This window comes from Lynx rufus, unplaced genomic scaffold (genome assembly GCF_022079265.1).
Source record: "Lynx rufus isolate CCGP_SWC_20201006 ecotype Redwood Valley unplaced genomic scaffold, mLynRuf1.p SCAF_8, whole genome shotgun sequence".
Classification (NCBI taxonomy): domain Eukaryota; kingdom Metazoa; phylum Chordata; class Mammalia; order Carnivora; family Felidae; genus Lynx; species Lynx rufus.
In genome coordinates, this window is record NW_025814896.1 from 114,745,788 (window position 1) to 114,767,947 (window position 22,160).

At 39.8% G+C, this 22,160-nt stretch overlaps 1 protein-coding gene and 1 long non-coding RNA gene across 2 annotated transcripts in view; one reads left to right on the plus strand and one right to left on the minus strand.

Moving 5' to 3' along the window:
- The window catches only part of NLRC4 (NLR family CARD domain containing 4), a 37,088-nt gene that overhangs the window by 9,061 nt on the left and 5,867 nt on the right, over window positions 1-22,160 (plus strand). The window contains exons 3-8 of the mRNA XM_047068243.1: window positions 1,244-1,504; window positions 2,220-4,211; window positions 9,511-9,603; window positions 11,309-11,479; window positions 13,698-13,790; window positions 14,913-15,080. Of these exons, the coding sequence (XP_046924199.1) occupies window positions 1,244-1,504; window positions 2,220-4,211; window positions 9,511-9,603; window positions 11,309-11,479; window positions 13,698-13,790; window positions 14,913-15,080 (2,778 nt within the window). The remainder of the gene's footprint in view (window positions 1-1,243; window positions 1,505-2,219; window positions 4,212-9,510; window positions 9,604-11,308; window positions 11,480-13,697; window positions 13,791-14,912; window positions 15,081-22,160) is intronic.
- LOC124503300 (uncharacterized) lies at window positions 2,977-17,472 on the minus strand. The gene is made up of 4 exons (XR_006960145.1): window positions 16,386-17,472; window positions 5,128-5,294; window positions 3,884-4,083; window positions 2,977-3,064 (listed from the first exon to the last, which is right to left on the minus strand). It is a non-coding gene; the product is annotated as an uncharacterized LOC124503300 (long non-coding RNA).

Genomic DNA, 22,160 nt, shown 5'->3' on the forward strand with positions numbered 1-22,160 from the left:
AGACATTTCTCCAAGCTGTGAAGGGCTGCTTAGGTGCAGTGTGGTCTGCATCTGAGAGTTAGATCTCAGGGAGCTGGAACCAGAAGTGTACAGCTTCTCCGGGAACTTGGAGAGGTGCCAGAGCTCACCCCTGGTACAGACGACTGTTTTGCACACATACTCTACAGAAAAGACCAAATTCTATGGGAGGTAAAATGTGCTACTCCTTTGAGTGGTGACAGCAGAATCGTTGGCTAAAAACAGTAAGTAACGTATTGAGCTATTCTTTTGTATGAGATATTATACAGGAATTCTCGTAACTTCATAAGTTCAATAGTGTTCCCAGCTCCAGTGTGACAGGTAAGCAACCAGGGCTGGAGTGGAGCTGGTTCTTACTGTTTAGTGAGACCTGTTGAATTTTCATGATTTTTCTTAGCCAGCTGACATGTTATTAGCTTGAAATCAGCCATGGCAAAAATATTTCTACCATGGAGATTGGTGACATGCTACAAATTAGGGCCTTTACCCCCAGAGAGAAAGGGTGTTTATATATATATATATATATATATATACACACACACACATATACATATATATATATATACATATATATATATGAAATAGACTCTTTAATGTTTATTTATTTTTGAGAGAGAGAGAGAGAGAGAGAGAGAGACAGAGTGTGAGTGGGGGAGGGGCAGAGAGAGAGGGAGACACAGAATCCAAAGCAGGCTCCAGGCTCTGAACTGTCAGCACAGAGCCCGACACGGGGCTGAACCCACAAACTGCGAAGTCATGACCTGAGCCAAAGTCAGATGCTTAACCGACTGAGCCCCCCAGGCGTCCCAAGTGTGTTCAATATTTAGCAGCACAGCACTGAAATAGGCTCAGAGAGATTTAGCAACTTGCTGAGGTTACACCGATGGTAGCAACTAGCAGATCCTAAGCCAGTTTCATTATTCTAAAGCCCACAGTCTTACCACTATGACCTCCCTAGAGACCCTTTTATATTGGGGCACAAGACTGGTCCCCTTACTTCATGACCAAAGAAACACCATGTTGCTCAATAAAAACTCTGGGATTGAGGGTGAGGGTTTTGCAGAGCTTTTCTTGAGGGCCTGGAATTCAAACATTTGACATTTCCATAGCTCAAGGTGGGTCCAGAGGGGGAAAACTGCATGACCCTACTGCTCTGTCAACAGGATGCTGAGATGTACATTTTACGTAAATAAATCGATGTGCGTGTTTTCCCCCATCTCCTCAGTGAATTTCATAAAGGAGAATAGTCAAGTGCTCATTCAAAGGATGGGAATGACTGTTATAAAGCAAATTGTGGACGAGCTATTTGTGTGGAATGTTCTGAATTACGAAGAAGTAAGTGTCATTTGCTGTGAGAAGGTTGAGCAGGATGCTGCAAGAGGGATCATTCACATGATTCTGAAGAAGGGTTCGGAATCCTGTAACCTCTTTCTCAAATCCCTTGAAAAATGGAACTATCCCCTGTTTCAGGACTTGAATGGACAAAGTAAGTATCAGTTTTCTTGTATCTGTTCTACAAACAGAATAAACCATGAAGAAGATTCATAATCCCCACGAGAGAGCCTCTGCCCTCCTCCCTCCTTACATCACTGGGTAGTGGGTTTTGGTTCTGCAAAGGAAAAAGTCAGACACTCTCAGAAAAAACTCCCATTATATCCCTTGTTGGTGGAGCCAAATAAGTAATGCCAGGGTCAGGGATTAATGATTTAGTAAAGACTCATTTCAAAATCAAACTGGATAATGAAGGCACTTAAATTAATGCAGTCATGGTTCTTGACATTCCTTAGGCCAATGCGGAATCGTTTTTAATAATATTATCATTAAATAATAACTTGTATTTTGTTTTATGATAGATTTTAATCAAGGTTAAGGCTTGATCTGGGGAAAGTTACCCCTAACCACCCCTCACGGCCCACACCACCCCACACCACCCCACTATTCTCACACACTTTCGAACTTAACCCAAACACAGACTCCTATTTCCAATTGACTGCTGCAAAGACCATGTGGTGGAAAGAAGGAAACAAGACAAAAGGGGAAGAGTAAATATTTGGAACCCTTTGTGCCAGCTCAGAACTGGAGAAGGAAAGTAAAGTCACCAATGGAGTATTCCCAACATAAATCCCTCTTCATCCTCCTGAAAACTTAAGTTCTGGGGAAACACAGAATTGGGTCCTCTAACCTTACCTCTTCTCTAACAGGTCTTTCTAAGCAGATGTCAGAAGAAGTCTTAGATGATTTGGCTCAGAGTCTAAAGTATTTATACAATACTCCATCTTTCCTGAACTTCTATCCTCTGGGTGAAGACTTCGACATTATTTTTAATTTGAAAAGCACCTTCACAGAACCTGTTCTATGGAAGAAGGACCATCACCATCACCGATTGGAGCAGCTGACCCTGGATGGGCTGCTAGACACTCTTCAAAGTCCCTGCATCATTGAGGGGGAATCAGGCAAAGGGAAGTCCACTCTGCTGCAGCAAATCGCCATGCTCTGGGCTTCCGGAACGTGTGGGGCTCTCACCAAGTTCAAATTAGTCTTCTTTGTCCGTCTGAGCAGGGCCCAGGGTGGGCTCCTTGAAACTCTGTGTGATCAACTCCTGGATATACCTGACACCATCAGGAAGCAGACTTTCATGGCCATGCTGCTGAAGCTACGGCAGAGAGTTCTGTTTCTTCTTGATGGCTACAATGAATTCAAGGCCCAGAACTGCCCAGAGATTGAAGCCCTCATAAAGGAGAACCACCGCTTCAAGAATACGGTCATTGTCACCACCACCACTGAGTGCCTGAGACACATCAGGCAGTTTGGTGCCCTGATTGCCGAGGTAGGGGACATGACAGAGGACAGTGCCCAGACTCTCATCCGAGAAGTGCTGATGAAGGAGCATGCTGAAGGCTTGTTGCTCCAAATTAGGAAATCCAGATGCTTGAGGAACCTGATGAAGACCCCTCTCTTCGTGGTCATCACTTGTGTAATCCAGATGGGGGAAAGCGAGTTCCACTCCTACACACAAACAACACTGTTCCGCACCTTCTATGACCTGCTGATACAGAAGAACAAGTACAAACTTAAGGGGCTGGCTGCAGGTGACTTTGCTCAGAGCCTGAACCACTGTGGAGACCTAGCTCTGGAGGGTGTGTTCTCCCACAGGTTTGATTTCCAACCGGAGGACATGTCCAGTGTGAACGAGGATGTCCTACTGACAACTGGACTCCTCTGTAAATACACAGCTCAACAGTTCAAGCCAAAGTATAAATTCTTTCATAACTCCTTCCAGGAGTACATAGCAGGACGCAGACTCAGCAGTTTGCTGAAGTCTCAAGAGCCAGAGGAAGTGACCAAGGGGAAAGGTTATTTGCAGAAAATGGTTTTCATTTCAGACATTACATCCAAGTATAGCAACCTGCTCCTGTACACATGTGGATCATCTCCTGAAGCCACCAGGACTGTTCTGGAACACCTTGCAGCAGTGTATCAACATGGCAGCCTCCTTGGGCTCTCCGTCACCCAGAAGCCTCTCTGGAGGCAGGAGTCTATACAAAATGTGAAAAACACCACCGTGCAAGAAACTCTGAAAGCCATAAACATCAGTTCCTTTACAGAGTGTGGCATTAATCTATTCCATGAGAGTATATCCAAATCAGATCTGAGTAAAGAATTTGAAGCTTTCTTTTGTGGCAAAAGCTTATATATCAACTCAGAGAACATCCCCGATTACTTATTTGACTTCTTTGAACACTTGCCTAATTGTGCAAGTGCTCTGGACTTCATTAAACTGGACTTCTACGGAGAAGCTATGGCTTTGAGGGACATGACCACAGAAGACACAAGCAGGACTCAGGAAGGGTCCTCAGAAACCTACATTCCCAGCAGGGCTGTGTCTTTGTTCTTCAACTGGAAGCAGGAATTCAAGACTCTGGAGGTCACACTCCGGGACTTCAGCAAGTTGAATAAACAAGATATCAAATATCTGGGAAAGATATTCAGTTCTGCTAAAAACCTCAGATTGTGCATTAAGAGATGTGCTGGTGTGGCCGGAAGCTTTAGTTTGGTCCTCCGCACCTGTAAGAACATTTATTCTCTCATCCTGGAAGCCAGTCCGCTCACCATAGAAGATGAGCAGCATATCACATCCGTGACAAACCTAAAAACCTTGAGTATTCAGGACCTACAGACTCCACGGCTGCCAGGTATTACAAACATCAGCAGTTTAAGCTATAATCAAGCCTGTTTGGGTGCCATGGAAATATTAGATATCATACAGTTTTGCTTTAAATTTTCTAATAGTTTCTTTTTTATTTTTAAAAAATTTTAATGTTTATTTTTGAGAGAGAGAAAGAGAGAGACAGAGCATGAACAAGGGAGGGGCACAGAGAGAGAGAAAGAGAGAGACAGAATCCAAAGCAGGCTCCAGGCTCTGAGTTGTCAGCGCAGAGCCCAACCTGGGGCTCGAACTCATGAAGCACGAGATCGTGACCTGAGCCAAAGTCAGATGTTTAGCCGACTGAGCCACCCACGGGTCCCTGAATTTTCTAAAAGTTTCAACCAGATGTCAGGACTTGGAAGAGAGGTAGGAGGACTGAGCAAGAGAGGTCCATAAGGGGGTAGACTGTCATACGGGGAGGCCCTAGGGAGAATTCCCAGAGCTGAAGCTATACGGTCTGACTGAATGGCAATATAGTTTATATGGTAGTGTGTGTGTGTGTGTGTGCGCGCGTGCGTGCGTCCATGTGAGGTAGGTTAAGCTCATCTTCACTGACCTGTCCCCCTTCTCCATCTCTATCCATTACCCACTGCTTCCCTGCCAAATGGCACCCCTCCCCACTTCAATTCTGGGAGGAAATCCAGCCTGTAAACTCATCACTTGCAGGAGCTGGTAGCTAATTGTGTTGCTGGATTCTCATCCAGGAGATTGCAGAGCATACCCACCCCCCCCCACCCCCAACGCCAACTATATTTCATTTTGAAAAAAGATTGTGGGGACAGATTTTGTCTAACATGAAGAAATTTCAGATCTCAGACACATACAAGTTGAGCCAATCTTTCTGAATAAAGGCAAATTTTCCCCAAATGCAAAATACTATTAAAGGTGAATGTTTGCCTTACCTGTATAGACCAGCTTTACCTGTGTAGACCAGCCTGGTGACTCGAACAGGGGCTACTTTGTGGTGTGCACCTACAGGCTGGCAGGAGCCTTGCTCTACTTGACTGTAATCCAAGATTACTTTTCATTTGCAATAGATTTCTCATCAAGCTCTACCTCATCTGTCACCCTGTAAAGGAAATTTCACATCACTTTAAAAAGCTAGAATCTGGGGGCGCCTGGGTGGCTCAGTCAGTTAAGCGTCCGACTTCAGCTCAGGTTACGATCTCGCGGTCTGTGAGTTCGAGCCCTGCATCAGGCTCTGGGCTGATGGCTCGGAGCCTGGAGCCTGCTTCCGGTTCTGTGTCTCCCTCTCTCTCTGCCCCTCCCCCATTCATGCTCTGTCTCTCTCTGTCCCAAAAATAAAAATAAACGTTGAAAAAAAAAATTTTTAAAAAATTTTGTTTTTAAATCTAGAATCTGGGGCGCCTGGGTAGCTCAGTTGGTTAAGTGTCTGACTCTTGATTTCCACTACTGGTTCATGGAATTGAGCCCTTGGTGGGGCTCTGAGCTAACAGTATGGAGTCTGCTTGGGATTCTCTCTCTCCTTCTCTCTCTGCCCCTCCCCCACCTCGATAAGTAAATATTTTGAAAAATCTAGAATCTCTTGCACAGATAATCTTTGCAACCTTCTACTTAATGCAGGAATCCCTTCCATAGGTTCGGCATAGTCACCAAGACTTCATTTAGATTACCTTCTGTGTAGGGAAGCTCACTATCTCCTCTTGATGGCTATTCCTTTCTGCTGATCTTGCAAACTGTCACCTCTGTGCTGAATTTAGCCTACATATTATGTAGAGTTTTCTTTTGAATGTTTGCCAATATTTTGTTCTTAATTTTTAAAATTTATTTTTTAAGTAATATATTCACATGATTCAAATTATAAAACAATCTACAGTGAAACCTCCTTCCCTTTCACATCCCCCAGCCATGACCCTTCTGCCGGAGTTGTCAGCATTTTGACATTGGGAGATTGCAGTGTGAAAACACAGGTTACTCATTTCTCTTGACAATTGTAGGTCCAGCAACTGTGGGCCTGCATCTTCACTTGGTAATAATTGGTAGAGCTTCATGAACTTCTCCTGTGCCCTTTGGACAAGATACATAATATCCACGTGGGCACAGTGCCCACCTGTTCTACTTCTTGGAATGACATTATCTCCCTGGACCTTGTTGACATTTGAGTTTATAATCAGTGCTCACTCTTTCTTATAGCTAAAAATTCAGTTCCCTGACATTTCTACCCAAGGTTGATTTCTATTTTTGCCCTCCACATCTCTTCAGAATATTCCTAGTTCATCTGTTTCTTTGCTGAATAGTATTACATTATATGGACATGCCACAGTTTATCTCATCACCTCTGAAAGACACGTAGGTTATTTCCAGTTTGGGCAATTATAAACAGAGATACTATAAATGTTTGTATGCAGGTTTTTGTGTGAAACACAAGTTTTCAAATCACTCAGGTAAATACCTAGGAGTGGGATTGCTAAGCCATATGACAAGTGTTTGTTTAAATTTTTTTTTTAAGTTTATTTATTTTCAGAGAGAAAGAGAGCAAGCACAAGTTGGGGAGGGGCAGAGAGAGTAGGGAGAGAGAATCCCACGCAGGCTCGGCACTGTCAGCACAGAGCCTGATGTGGATCTTGAACTCACAACCAAGAAATCTTGACCTGAGCAGAAATCAAGAGTCAGATTCTTAACCCACGGAGCCACCCAGACACTCCCAACTTTTTTTTAAATGTTAATTTATTTTTGAGAGAACGCAAGCAGGGGAGAGGCGGGTGGGGACAGAAGATCTGAAGCGGGCTCTGTGCTGACAGCAGCGAGCCTGATGTGAGGCTCAAACTCATGGTCACTACCTGAGCCGGAGTCAGACGTTCAACTGACTGAACCACCCACGTGCCCCTCGTGCTTGTTTAACTTTTTAAGAAACTTCCACGCTATTTTCCAGTTTGTACCATTGACATTTCCAATAGCGATATATGAGGGGTTTAGCTGCTCTGCATTCTCACTAGCACTTACCATCCTGTGTGTGTGTGTGTGTGTGTGTGTGTGTGTTTGATTTTTGTCATTCTACAATTGCCTTAAAATAAGAAAAAAAAATTGACAACACCAAGTGCTGACGAGGATGTAGAGCAACTGGAACTCTGGTTGTAGTGTTCTTTCATCATACTTATCTGATAAAATAGAAAACTCTTTATAGGTTTGTTTGCCAACTATATACCTCTTTGGCCAAGTATCTTAAGTTTTCATCCATCTGTTGATTAGGTAATTTATCTTCTTAATGTTGAGTTTTGAGTGTTCTTTATATGCTCAAATATGTATGAAGAATACCAGTCCTTTGTCAGATCTGTGATTTGAAAACATTTTCTCCCAATCTGTAGCTAGTCTTTTCATTTTTTTTTTAATTTTTAATATTTATTTATTTTTGAGAGAGACAGAGACAGAGCATGAGTCGGGGAGGGGCAGAGAGAGAGGGAGACACTGGATCTGAAGCAGGCTCCAGGCTCTTGAGCTGTCAGCACAGAGACGGACGCAGGGCTCGAACCCATGGACAATGGGATCATGACCTGAGCTGAAGCTGGACGTTTAACCGACTGAGCCACCCAGGTGCCCCTAGTCTTTTCATTCTCTTAATGGCATCTTTCATAGAACAAAAATTTTAGATTTAGTTGCAGTCATTTTTTTCTTGTACAAATCAAGCTTTTGGTGTCATGTCTAAAAACTTTTTGCCTAACCCCAGGTCATGAAGATTTTCTCCTATCTTTTTTTCTTAAAGTTTACATTGACATTTATGATCCATTTGGGTTAATGTTTATATAAAATATGATGCTTAGATCAAGGTTCATTTTTCTTGCATATGGATATCCAGTTGTTCTATTCACTGAAATGACTATTCTTTCATGTTTGAATTGCCTTTGTACTTTTGTCCAAAACCATTTGGCTGTGATTATGTTGGCTGTGTTTCTGGACTCTATTCGCCTATTGATCCATTAATTGCCAGTACCCTTGTCTATTCCTTGATAATTTCATCTTGTCTTAGTAACTGTAGCTTTATAGGAAGTCATAAAATTGAATAGTGTTGTTTCTACAACTTTATTCTTTTTCAGAATTGTTTTTTATATTCTGGTTCCTTTGGCTTTCACATTGTTTATATAATCAAAAACTTCCTGGATATTGGTTGGAATTATATTAAATCTATAGGCCATTTTAGGGAGCATTGATAACTTTATTTTGTTGAATCTTTCAATCCATGAGCATGGTTTCTCTTTCCATTTATTTAGATTTTCTTTTATTTCTTTTATCATAATTTATAGTTTTCATCATGTTCATCCTGCATATGTTTTATCAGATTTACACTTAACTTTTTGATTCTTTTGGAGTTACTATAAATGGAATTTTAAAAAAATTGGTTGCCAAATATTTATTGCTACTATATAGAAATGCAATAGATTTTTGTGTATCAATCTTATAATCTACACATTTGCTACACTCACTTCATGTCACTTCCAAAAAGAACAGGTTTATTTCTTCCTTTCCAATTTGTTTTTATTTTATTCTCTTGCCTTATTGCACTGATTATGACTTGCAGTGCAATGTTGAATAGGAGGGGTGAGAGTGAACATCCTCCCTTGTTCCTGATGTTAGCAACAAAGCATTCAGACTTTCACCAGTAAGTATGATATCAACTGTAGTTTTTTTGTAGATGACTTTTATCAGGTTGAAGAAATTTCCTTCTATTCCTAGGTTGCTGAGAATTATTATGGATGTATGTCAGATAATGTCAAATATTTTTTTCTGCATCAACATACTTGATCATGTAGTTTTTCTTCTTTAGATTAATACACTGAATTACATACATTGATATCCAAATATCGAAACAGCTCTGCATTCTCTGTATAAAGCCCACTTGGTGGTTGTATAATATTCTTTTTATATATGGTTGAGTTCTTTAGTAATATTTTATTGAGGATTTTGCTTCTATGTTCATGAATGATACTCGTCTTAAGTTTTCTTTTGTTTTATTCTCTTGGTCTGGGATTTATATCATTTAATGGTAGCATCATGAAAACCTTACAAGTCTTATTATTAAATTTCCAAGTATTTGGAAATTTCCTTGTTATCTTTCTGTTACTATTTTCTAGTCTAACTCCATTATATTCAGAGAACATGCTTTTAGCTAAAGAAGATGCCCATCTCTGACCAAAAAAAACAAAAGCAAAACACTCTTGTGTCAATTTCAGGAGCATTTCTTGCCCATGGAGGAGCTAAAATTTTTTGATTGGTAACAAAAATCTAGTAAATGACAAATGAACATAGTCAATTCTTTTTTCTTTTTCCAGGTGGTCTGACTGACAGCTTGGGTAATTTGAAGAATCTTATGAAGCTCATACTGTACAACATTAAGATGAATGAGGAAGATGCTATAAAATTAGGTCAGATTTTTATTTTCTTTGTTATTTTTATTAATGTAAGTTTGATAATAAGAACAGTTAACTTAAGACTCCTAGACACTGGTTGTGTCAGTATAAGGCAAGGATGCCTTTATCTACTTGTGTTACATTGATTTTCTAGACGTTTTTCTCCATGGCCATTCCAATCCTTCAGCACCATTTTATGTAAATTGCACACACGTAGACTGTAATGCTTTGGGGGACAGAAGCCATGATATGTTTTTATCTTCCTGGCTGATTGACAATGTTTATATTTGAAGCATAGAAACAGTATAAAAAAGTTTATACTGTGGTTTCATAATTAAATAAAGCTTTGTAAATGGAATGGAACACGAGAAGGAATGTGGACCAAGAAAACCTAAACAGTACGAGCAAAATGTGTGGTTTGTCACAGGCAGCCAGCCTCTCCAGGACAGGGAGAATTCCCATTGAAGCTGTTTTCCTCCAGTGTCCCTGCTTTCTGCCCCCTCCCCCATGCCTCTTTTTCCCCCCACTGTTTGAGCCCTCAGTTAAATGTTCCTCAGCTTTATTCTTTTTTATTCTGCTTCCTGCCTAAAGACAACCTTATCCTACAATTGAAAAATGGCTGCCCTTTTTTTCATTACATGGCCTATATAAGAATAATCAGATTAATTCAGTGTTCAATAAACATCTGTTGCATGCCTATAAATTACTCAGAGTATTAGAGCTGGAAGGAGCCTCAGAGCATCTAGTTCAACTCTCTCATTTTACTGCCACTGAAACCTAGAACAGTTTATTGACTTGTGCAAGGTCTCACTAATTGGTACAAAGGGTTCAAAAATACCTATCTCAGATGATCTGGTCCCCAGGAACCAGTCTGGGGTAGGGGGCGCCTGGGTGGCTCAGTTAGTTAAACATCTGACTCTTAATCTCAGCTCACGTCTTGATTTCAGGGTTCCGAGTTCAAGCCCCACATTGGGTTCTGTTCTGGGTATGAAGCCTACTTTAAAAACAAAAAAAGGAACCAGTCTGAGCTTAAATAGACAAATCTAAGTTTATTGTTTATTAAAGGGTTACTATGCATAGGTTAGACACTACACTAGGTACTTTTACATACTTCTTCTCATTGGATCCTCATAATAGTCCCAGGACATAGGTATAATTATCTCTAAATCCACAGCCAAAATGTTGAATAACCTGTCCAAGGTTACACAATTAAAGTATGGGATCCAGGAATCAAACTGACTGCAAAGCTCATTTTCACAACCCCTAAACTATATAGTTGACTATAAACAGTTACACTAGAAGCACACCAAGGAACTGAAGTCCCCATGCTACCCCTCTGAATTCAGACTCCACCCCTCCTAAAATTTGGGGGGAGATTAAGAGAAAGTGCTCATTCAGAATATTTCATCCTCATCCTACCAAAAATATGGTAAAAGGCACACATTGATATGCATTAAAATACTGCCCATTTACTATAGTTTTTCTCATGTTACTGAGAGAATGACCTCCACATAGGTGACCTTGGTATGGTCCAGGAGATTGGAGAGTAATGGTTGAAAGAAGAACAACTCTCTTCAGCTTTTATAACTCAAGGTCTCTAGAGATAGAGTGTGGCAAGATCTGTGTGCAATTGTTCTTTGCCTTCTTTTCAGTCCATTAGTCTATGTTTAAATCAAATTAACTTGGTGTCCTAATGTATTTCCTTTCCTACTTTTTGCAGCTGAAGGTCTGACAAACCTGAAGAAGTTGTGTTTACTTCATATGACCCACTTGTCTGACATTGGGAAGGGAATGGATTACATAGTAAAGTCTCTGTCAGCTGAACCCTGTGACCTTGAAGAAATCCAATTAGTCTCCTGCTGCCTGTCTGCCAATGCTATGAAAACCCTAGGTAACTGTTGCCTGCATTAAGTGAATGAGAACAGTGTGAGAGAACATGTGATACTTTCATACTGATGCATGTTAAGTCTCTCAAAAGGAAATTTAATTTTTAGAGAAACTGGAAAAGATAATAAAGACTTCCAGGTAATATCTAGCCTGTTTTTAATGATCTTCTCCATGACTGGAATGAAAATGGAGAATTAGGAGAACATTTCAGAATAATGGAAGATATTATAATTTTATGATATGGTGAACAAAAAGAAAAGAAGAAATAGGTGCTTGAAACTTGGCACGTGCTCTGTTATATAATAACTGCCTAATAAATATTTAGATGATGGATAAATAAATGATTGAGAAGCAGAGAGAGAAGGATTTTCTTAAATGTTCTCAGGCCATCCAATTCTTTCCCACTGCTCTTTTAAAATGCAGCTAACATACATTAATATAAGAGTTGAGTCTTGGGGTGCCTGGGTGGCTCCGTCAGTTAGTGTCCGACTCTTGATTTTGGCTCAGGTCATGATCTCATGGTTTGTAAGATCAAGCCCCATGTTGAGCTCCACACTGACAGTACAGAGCCTGCTTGAGATTCTCTTTCTGCCTCTCCTCCACTTGTGCTCTATCTCAAAACAAATAAACCAAAAAAAATTTTTTTTAACTTAAAAAAATAAACTTAAAAAAAACTGCTCGGAATCTGTAAAATGAAATCATTTGTATGCTACTATAAACCAAAAGCTAGAGAAACCCATGATTAGAAGAGGCTAGATAAACACTAGGAAAACAAGGATAAGTAGGTCCTACTTCTCTACCTGATCCTGAAAACAGACAGACTTAGAACTATAAATAGCAGCTGTACCCTTTTTGAGAGGAGTTCCATGGGTTTTTTATGTTAGAGCACCAAACCCCAGAGGTTATTTTACTCTACAATTGAGTAAAAGTGGGGCAACTGGCTGGCTCAGTCAGTACAGCATGTGATTCTTCATCTGGGGGTCATGAGTTCAAGCCCCAGGTTGGGTGTAGAGCTTACCTAAAAAAATAATTTTAAAAACAGCTAATAATAATAATAATAATAATAATAGCTAATAGTTTAATAAGAGTATATATCATGAAAAACCTCTTTTAATTAGAGATATTTCTTATTAGTCTTGATAGGAGAAACTTCAATTAGATTAAACAACCATGATAAATACCTAATGTAAAGAAAAGAACTAAGCAGTTTTTAGCTAGAGTGATGGTATTCTATGATTAATGTTTGTGTGTAAAATAATTTTCCATATTTTTTACCTCAACATAATTATATCTTTTGCAGATAGCATGGAATTGAGTCTTGCTTTTTGGGGAAAAAAAAAAAAGTCCAGTCTTATTTCTGCCTTTTAATTAGTGCTTAGTCCATTTACATTTAATGTAATTATTGATGTGGATAGATTTTCATCTGCCATTTTGCTATTTGTTTTCTATTTTTCTCACCTGTCTTTTTTTTTTTTACTTCCTAAGTTTTTATTATTAACATCACATCTATGACATTACCAAAATCATTTAAATGAAGATAAACAAAGAACTGCTCATTTCATCTGTTTTTGTTGTTGTTGTTGTTCCTTTGTTTCTCCTGCATAAGGACATGTTAGAATTGGAAGCAATCTTACATTTTATCTAGTTCAACTTCCTTGTTCTTTGTTTTTAAGTTTTTGTGTGTTTTTTTTTAAGTTTATTTTTGAGAGGGAGAGAAAGTGTGTACAGGGAAGGGGCAGAGAGAGAGGGAGAGGGAGAATTCTGAGGAGGCTCCACCCCACCAGCACAGAGCCTGAATCAGGGCTCAAACTCAGGAACTGTGAGTCAGACACTCAACTGACTGAGCCACCCAGGCGCCCCTCAACTTCCTCATTCTAAAGATGAAGCTTCAGTGGAAGCTTGGAGAAATGGAGTGACCTTCCTATAGTTATGTAACAAGTATATTTTATGCTGCATTAGGCTTTACATGAAGTTTATTAGTCAGAGCTTAGGACTGGAAATATCTATCTGTCCATTTAGTCATAGCCATGAAAGTTCAGGGTTAAATCTAGCCAGATACCTTTGGGAATAATTAAATAATTTAACTAATCAGGTCAAATAATGATGTGTATGCTATCAACAAAGAAGACAAGGACTTAGGATTCTCCTAAGGATATTTTTTAAATGCATATATATATAGTTCTGTAAAAGCCTTTTAATTTTGGATTGAAATTTTTTCCCAGCTCAGAATCTTCACAATTTGGCCAAACTGAGCATTCTTGATTTATCTGAAAATCACCTGGAAAAGGATGGAAATGAAGCTCTACATGAACTGAGTAAGAATAACAATTTAGCCAAAATCACATAGTTGAGTATATGTACTAGATAGTCAGAAACACGTATCTGGGCCCTGATGTTTTTTGGTCCATGTGTGCCTTACTATACGTCCCTCAAGGGACACAGACCAATGACTTTGAGCTACCAGTTTTCACATGCTCATCACACACGCTGAGGCTCCCAACTGCTTGCTTCATTCTAGGGGGCCAGTGTCTGAGACTAATTGATATTCAAAACGAATTTGTTTAAGGAGTTAATGATAAGATTTTTCTTTTCTTTTCTTTTCTTAATGTTTATTTATTTTGGAGAAAGAGACAGAGTGGAAGCAGGGGAGGAGCAGAAAGAGAGGGAGTCACAGAATCTGAAGCAGGCTCCAGGCTCTGAGCTGTCAGCACAGAGCCTGATGTGGGGCTCAAACTCACAAACCTGAGTTTGAAAGATCCTGACCTGACCCAAAGTCAAACACCTAACTGACTGAGTCACCCAGGCACCCCAATGATAAGATTTTTAAAGTGTGATAGTGATATTGTGATTACATTTTTTTCTTTTTTTTTTTTTAAGAACTATATGGGGCACTTGAGTGGCTCAGTCGGTTAAGTGTCCACTTCAGCTCAGGTCATGATCTCAAGGTTCGTGAGTCTGAGCCCTGCATTGGGCTCTGCAGAGCCTGGAGCCTGCTTCAGATTCTGTCTCCCTTTCTCTCTGCCCCTCCCCCGCTCACACTCTGTCTCTCAACAATAAACATTAAAAAAATAAAAAAAAAATTAATTAAATTAAATTAAAAAAAGAACTGTATTTACTGTCTGAGATTTGCTTTAAAATAATTCAGGAGAAAAAGAATTAAGTGAGGATGAAGGAAGCTTGTCCATAAACTGATGTTTGTTGAAGGTTGGCTTATTAGTACATATAGTTTCATTATACTATTCTGCATAATATTTGTATACTCTTGAGTGCTTTCCACAAAAATATTAACCAAAATTCAAGTAGATTCTCATCGCATCATTGCACAATGAGTAGGCTGCAGAGATAAAGACTATTCCTTCTCCCACATCCCTTCATTCTTTATCAAGAAGAATCCATTGAGATGATTCAATTCCTGCATTGCTCTCTGGTTCTTGAAGTTGACAGGCTGTACATCCTGGAACAGCTGACTGTGCTCATGTTGCCCTGGTGGAGTGATGTACGAGTTAGTCTGACCAGGCTGTTGGAGCAACTGGAGGGGGCCCTGCGGCTCATCAAGCTTGGGCTGAAAAACTGGAGACTCACAGATGCAGAGATTAGAATTCTAGGTAGGTACATACATACAGAGCCAAGAGAAAAGAAGTGAGCTCTAACAAAGCTCTTAAGTTGGTTTTAAAAATTAATTAATTGTATTTATTTATTTACCTTCTCTTTTTGTTAAGATTTTATTTTTTAATGTTTATGTATTTATTTTGAGAGAGAGAGAGAGAGTGTGTGTGCGTAAGTTGGGGCAGGGGCAGAGAGAGAGGGAGGAGAGAGAGAATCCTAGGCTCCATGCTGTGAGTGCAGAGCCAGACGCAAGGCTTGCTCCCATGAACCATGAAATCAGAATCTGAGCTGAAATCAAGTGTCAGATGTGTAACTGACTGAGCCACCCAGGTGCTCCAAGATTTTATTTTTAAGTAATGTCTACACCCAGTGTGGGGCTTGAGCTCACAACCCTTAGATCAAGAGACACATTCTCTACCAACAGAGCCATCCAGGGGCCCCACCTCCTCTTTTTGTACAAGTATATTTAAAGAGCATTCAAGGAGTATTAATTAATCAAGAGATTAAGAAGTAAAATGATTTAAACATTTTTAAACATTTATTATGAGAGAGAGAGAGAGACAGAGAGAGGCAGAGAGTGAGGGAGACAGAGAGAATCCAAGCAGGCTCTGTGCTGTCAGAGAACCATGAGATCATGACCTGAGCTGACATCAAGAGTCAGGTGCTTAACCGACTGAGCTACCAGGAGCCCTAAGGAGTAAAATGGTTTAAAACACTGGCCTGCCTTCAGGTTTTTAAGCATTAAAAAGTATTAAAGGAAAAACATTCCCATTACCTGAGAAGGTATATTATGTTTAGGAATTGCTCTTCCTACCCTTAACTGTCTGAAATTCAGCAATGCTCCTCCAGTTTGGGGAAATATTTTTAAGTTACCTGTTGGGTATTTAAAACATGTAAAGGTAGAGGCACCTGCATGGCTCAGTGGTTGGGCGTCTGACTCTGGATTTCTGCTCAGGTCGCCATCTATCGGTTCGTGGGATCAAACCCGTGCTTGAGATTCTCTCTCTGCCTCTCGCTCTGACCCTCTCCCATGCACCCATGTGCTCGTGCTGTCTCTCTCTCAAAGTAAATAAGCTTAAAAAAAATATAAAGGTAAATGCAACTTTATCTAAATGGGATCACTGAATATCTTTAAGCAATTGTGATATAATCCAGGAACAAATAGAGACATAGAAATGACTGAAGATTCCATTAACCTCAGGCAGTTGATGAAAGGTCTTCATTCTACCTGTGTGTTACTAATTTCTATGTAACAGATTACCCCCCAAAACAGTGTCTTAAAATAACTATAAATGTTATCTCACAATTTCTGTGGGTGAGGAAAGTGGTAACCGTGTGGTTCTGGCTTAGGCTCTGTCACGAGGTTGCAGTCCAGATGTTGGATGGGGCTGCCGGAGGATCTGCTTTCTGGGTGGCTCCCCAGTGGGTTGGCAGGTTGCCCAGAGGCCTCAGTTTCTCATCCCTGGACCTCTCCATAGGCTGCATGAGTGTTTTCACAGTGTGGCGGCTCACTTCCCTCAGAGCAAGAGATGTAAGAGAAAACCATTTAGAAGCTGCAATGTCTTTTATGAGCTGGCCTTGGAAGGTCATTTCTGCTATATGCTGTTGGTTACTTGGGTCAGCCCTATCCACTGTGGGATGGGACAACACTGGGGAGAATATACTAGGATGTGAGGATCACTGGCCCCATCTTAACTGCTGACTACAATACCATCTAAGGCAACATTGGTGAAAGCAACCTTGACTTTATTTCTGTCACAGATTGTCTAGAATATATTTGTAGTGTACAAAATTATGAAACTTATGCTTTTAGCCATTTTAAGTGTGCAGTTCTGTGGTATTAAGGACATTCACATTTTTGAGCCACCACCGTCACATCCATCTCTAGAACTTTTTCATCTTCCTTGACTAAACCTCTGTACCCATTACAAAACTAACTCCCCACCTACTCCTGTATTTAAAACCTTTTCTCCTAGAGATGCTTATGTCTCTAAGTGCTTAGGCTGCTCCAGGGTTTTAGCCTTCCCTAATGGTGCTTCAAATGCTGGATTTTTTTCTTCCCTTAATTCCTAACTCTAACTTTACTCACTCCCTTAACCCATCAAATCATGTAATTCTGGGTGTCATTCTTACAGATCCCTTCTCTATTCTGGGTGATTTTGGAGGCAGGTGGCTTCTGTGACAGGCTAATTAGTTAGCTAATAAATTATCCCTGTCAGGTAACTTCATACCTTAAACAAGTTGGAAAGGATATGTGTTTTTTTCTTCCAAATTTTTATTGAAATTCAAATGAGCTCATACATAGTGTAGCATTTGGGTCAGGAGTAGAATTTAGGGATTTGTTGCTTACATATAACACCCAGTGCTCATCACAAGTGTCCTTAATGCCCATCACCCACTTAGCTCATCCCTCCACCCATTTCCCCTCCAGCAGCCCTCAGTTTGTTCTCTATATGAAGAGTTTCTTATGGTTTGTCTCCCTCTCTATTTTTCCTTCCTTTCCTCTATGTTCATATTTTGTTTCTTAAATTCCACATAAGTAGAATCATATAGTATTTGCCTTTCTCTGACTAACTTATTTTGCTTAGCATAATATACTTTAGTGCCATACACATCATGGCAAATGGCAAGATTTCATTCTTTCTGAATGCCAAGTAATATTCCGTGATAGGTATAGATATAGATAGAGAGATAGATAGAGAGATAGATATTTGGCTATTGTTGACAGCACTGCTATAAACATTGGGTGCATATACCCCTTTGAATCAATATTTTTGTACCCTTTGGATAAATACCTAGTAGTGCAATTGCTGGGTCATAGGGTAGTTCTATTTTTAACTTTTTGAAGAATCTCCTTACTGTTCTCCAGAGTGGCCGCACCAGTTTGCATTCCCACCAATAGTGTAAGAGGGTTCCCCTTTCTCCACAAGGGATGTGTCTGTTTCAGGCCACTGGAAAGTGTGTAGAATTAGAATCATTTGTTTGGGAGGCATTTTTAGGTAGAGGCCTTTTAGCATCTTTCACATATTTAAGTAGTTAGCTGCCTGATTTGCCCACTTCTCAGGCTGGCCAGTGAGACCAGAGAAAGAGACTGTACATTTAATTAAGTAAGAACTGAGCTAGGCAGTAATTTGCCACTTGACTTTAGTTGCCCAGGGCCTTATAGCCTCCACATGTAAATGAGAAAAATAAGAGTAACAAAAGGCAGCTGGCTTTTGGAAATTGAGCTGTAACAATGTACCCTCAAATGCAAGTAAAAAAAAAAAAGTATAAAATGAACAACTCAATAGCAGTAACTACTTTATTCTCAAAGTGTTTTAAAGAAGAACTTGTGGAATTATCATTACATCCCTAATAACAGATAACATTATCCCTGTTTTATAAAAAGGCAGAGACATAAGGTAGTCATACTAAAGCAGGGAAAGAAAGGGTTGCAGACAGAAGAGCAAGAATTGAAGATGTGGGGAGACAGTGTGGCTGCTGGTCCCTACCCTAGTCCCCTCCAGACATTTCTTTCACCTCCCACAAGTAGGAAAAGCAGTCTGCTTGTGCTTGAGCCATAAGCTGGAGTGAAAACCAAGTATTCTCTGCCTTTGGTCTCTCCCAGGTGATGAGGCTGCTATCTAGAGGCTCCATCTTTGTGAAATGGTGAGTGCCCTGCTTTTGGGGTCAGATTTGCCCACCCTTTCCACTTGATAGATGGATGGCCTGTAGCAACTAAAAGTCTCTGAGCCTCGGTCTGCTCATCTGTCAAGCGAGAGTCACTGTAATACTAACCATATTAGCAGTTACTGTGCCAGTCAGTTATAAAACTAATGTATATAAAGTAAGAAGTTCAACATTGACCCATTGTCTATGTTCAATAAACGGTACCGTGATCATTTTCCTCGGTGGACTTCAAGATACTAGGCTTATCTTCCTTTTTTAAAAAAAGCTTCCTCAGCCTGAAAAACAAATAAAATTTATCAAAACAAACCCTGTTTGCTTCATGTATAAGACCATTCACAATGGAACCTCAACTTATCTTCCTCTTCACCTTCATCTTCTGCCATGCCTCCCTACTTACATGAGGTTCCATCCTCACGGACTTCTGTTGTTCCCCAAAAGTTTCTTTGTACACGCACTTTCTCCAGAACATCCTTTCCCTTCTCTAACAGTCCCTGTAAGACGTAACTGAAATATCTCCTCCTTGGTCACATACTCTTCCTATGCTCTCTCTTCTGCCATATGTAACTTGGATGTCTGCTTTAAGCCTCTTGCCCAGAGTCTTTTAAACTGTTTTTGATTATGACCCACAGTTAAAAAATACATTTTATCTTATGATCTAACATACACATACATACACATTAAAAAAGTTTCACAGAAAGTGATTATCTTATGCCATGTGTGACACAAGCTGTTATTTTCTATTCTTTCTGTTCTGTTTCACTTAAAATAGATGCTGATTGCAACCCATTAAATTTATTTCACACTCCTCTAAAGGAGGGGACACCCTGAAGCTTACAAAAAACACTGCCCTAATACATATCCTGCCCAGGATGTCAGCCTAGATCCAGGGCTTCTGTTTCCATATCACTTTGGCTGTCTCTACTCCCATGTGTCTCTGGATCTGTGTCACCTAGTCTTCTGCAGAGGTTCCTTTCCCTCTTTTCCAAGAGACTTGGACAGGGAGAACAGTCACTTGTCATTTTCTATAAGAAGGGCCCAGGATAATCACAGATATAGCAAATATACTGAGCGCTTGTGGGTAATTGTGATAGTTCTTAGCAGCAGATTATGTTAAATGTAATATTGGTGCTTCCATACTCTCAGAGATATTTAACCAATTCTGTCAATTCAGGTTCCAATTGCCACTCAATTGCCTTGCCCTCTCCCATCTCCATCTCTCATAGTCCCCAGTATTATCAGTCAATTTAGGCATTAACATTTAATGATGGGTACGTGTGACAGATGCAATAGTGAAATGAAGAATGTGCAATGAGAGAGAGAGTCTCTAACTGAAGAAAGACGATCTAATGAGACGGAGGGAGAAAATGAGATGTGGATGTGAGGTATGAAATTAGATACAGTAGTTGGAATGTACTTTCCTGGAAAAATTCTAAGCCTGGGTTGTCCCTATATTTCAACTTTTTCTGTACACATACTCAGGATATTGGGGAATATCACACAATTTGGCAGATAGGTATGCTACAATTTCATCAAAAACATTTAGAAGTGAATGGCAAGAAAACACCACCAAAACTTGTGGCATGCAGCAAAAGCAGGGCTTGAATAAAATTCTCATAACCTTAACTCTTTATATGAGAGAAGACCAAAATTAGTAAGTTTCTAATTTAAGAAGCCAGAAAAACATCAGAGTAAACCCAAGATCATAAATATAAGTCAATGAAACAGAAAATAAAAATACACTAAGCAAGATTAATAAAGCTTGAAGTTGGTTCTTTAATAAGAGTAACAAAATAAATAAAAGTCAAGCAAGACTGGGACACCCGCTGGCTCAGTCAGTAGAGCAGGAGACTCTTTTTTTTGTTTTCAATGTTTATTTATTTTTGAGAGAGAGAGAGAGAGAGAGAGAGACAGAGCGTGAGTGGGGGAGGGGCAGAGAGAGAGGGATACACAGGATCTGAAGCAGGCTCCAGGCTCTGAGCTGTCAGCACAGAGCCCGATGTGGGGCTCAAACCCACGAACCATGAGATCATGACCTGAGCTGAAGTCAGACACTTAACCAACTGAGCCACCCAGGTGCCCCAGAGCAGGAGACTCTTGACCTCGGGGTTGTGAGGTCAAGCCCCATATAGAGCTTACTTAAAAAAAAAAAGTCAAGCAAGACTGATAAAGAGAAGATTGAGTGACATAAATAATTTCATTAATTAAAATAGAGACAGGCACATGTAGTAGTAGCTTTATTCATTATCACCAAAAACTGGAAGCAACTGAGATGTCCTTCAATGGTGAATAGATAAACAAACTGTGGTCCAGCCACACAATAGTGTATTATTCAGTGGTAAGAAGATATGAGCAAGAAGCCATGAAAAGCCACAGAAGAAACTTAAATACATAGGGCTAAGTAAGAGAAACGAGTCTGAAGAGGCTACATAACATATGAAACCAACTGCATGACATTTTGGACAAGCACAGCAAAAAGTTCAGTGACTGTGGGTGTTCACCCAAAGAAAATGAAAAGACTGATTTGTAAAGATATATACACCTCTGTGTTTATTGTAGCATTATTTATAATAGCCAAGATATGGAAGACACCTAAAAGTCCACTGAAAGGTGAATAGGTAAAGATGTGGTATGTATAGACAGTGGAATATTACCCAGACATAAAAAAGAATGAAATCTTATCATTCACAACAATATGGATGGACCTAGAGGGTATTATGCTAACTGAAATAAGTCAGAGAAAGGCAAATACCCTATGATCTAAAATCTAACAAATAAAACAAATAAACAAACAACAATAGAAACAGTCATAGATACAGAGAACTGGTGGTTACCAGAGGGAGAAGGGTGGCAGGATGGGTGAAATAGGTGAAGGGGACTTAGAAGTACAAACTTCCAGTTATACAATGCAAATTCTGAAGTCAGAATGTTAATAATTTATTTAAAAGAAATATGGAGAAGAAAAGCTTCAAAATTAGAGCATGCTGCCTGTCAAGAATTTGCATTGTATAACTCAAAGTCGTGGGGATGAAAAGTATAACCTAGCGAGCACAGGGAATATAGTCAATAATAACTGACCAATGGGAACCACTTTTATCATGATGAGCATTGCATAATGTATGTAATTGTCAAATCACTGTGTTGTACACCTGAAACTAACATAATATTATATGTCAGCTATACTTCAAGTTTAAAACAAAGTTCAGGGGTTTCTAGAAGCTCAGATGAAAGGAAAGAAGAACCAGAAAATCACTTAGGGGGCTCCTGGCTGGCTTAGTCAGAAGAATATGTGACTCTTGATCTCAGGGCCATGAGTTCGAGCCCCACGCTGGGTATAGAGATTACTAAAAAAAAAAAAAACAAAACAAAAATCAAATTAAAAACAATCACTTAGTAGGTCTGAGAAACCTGAT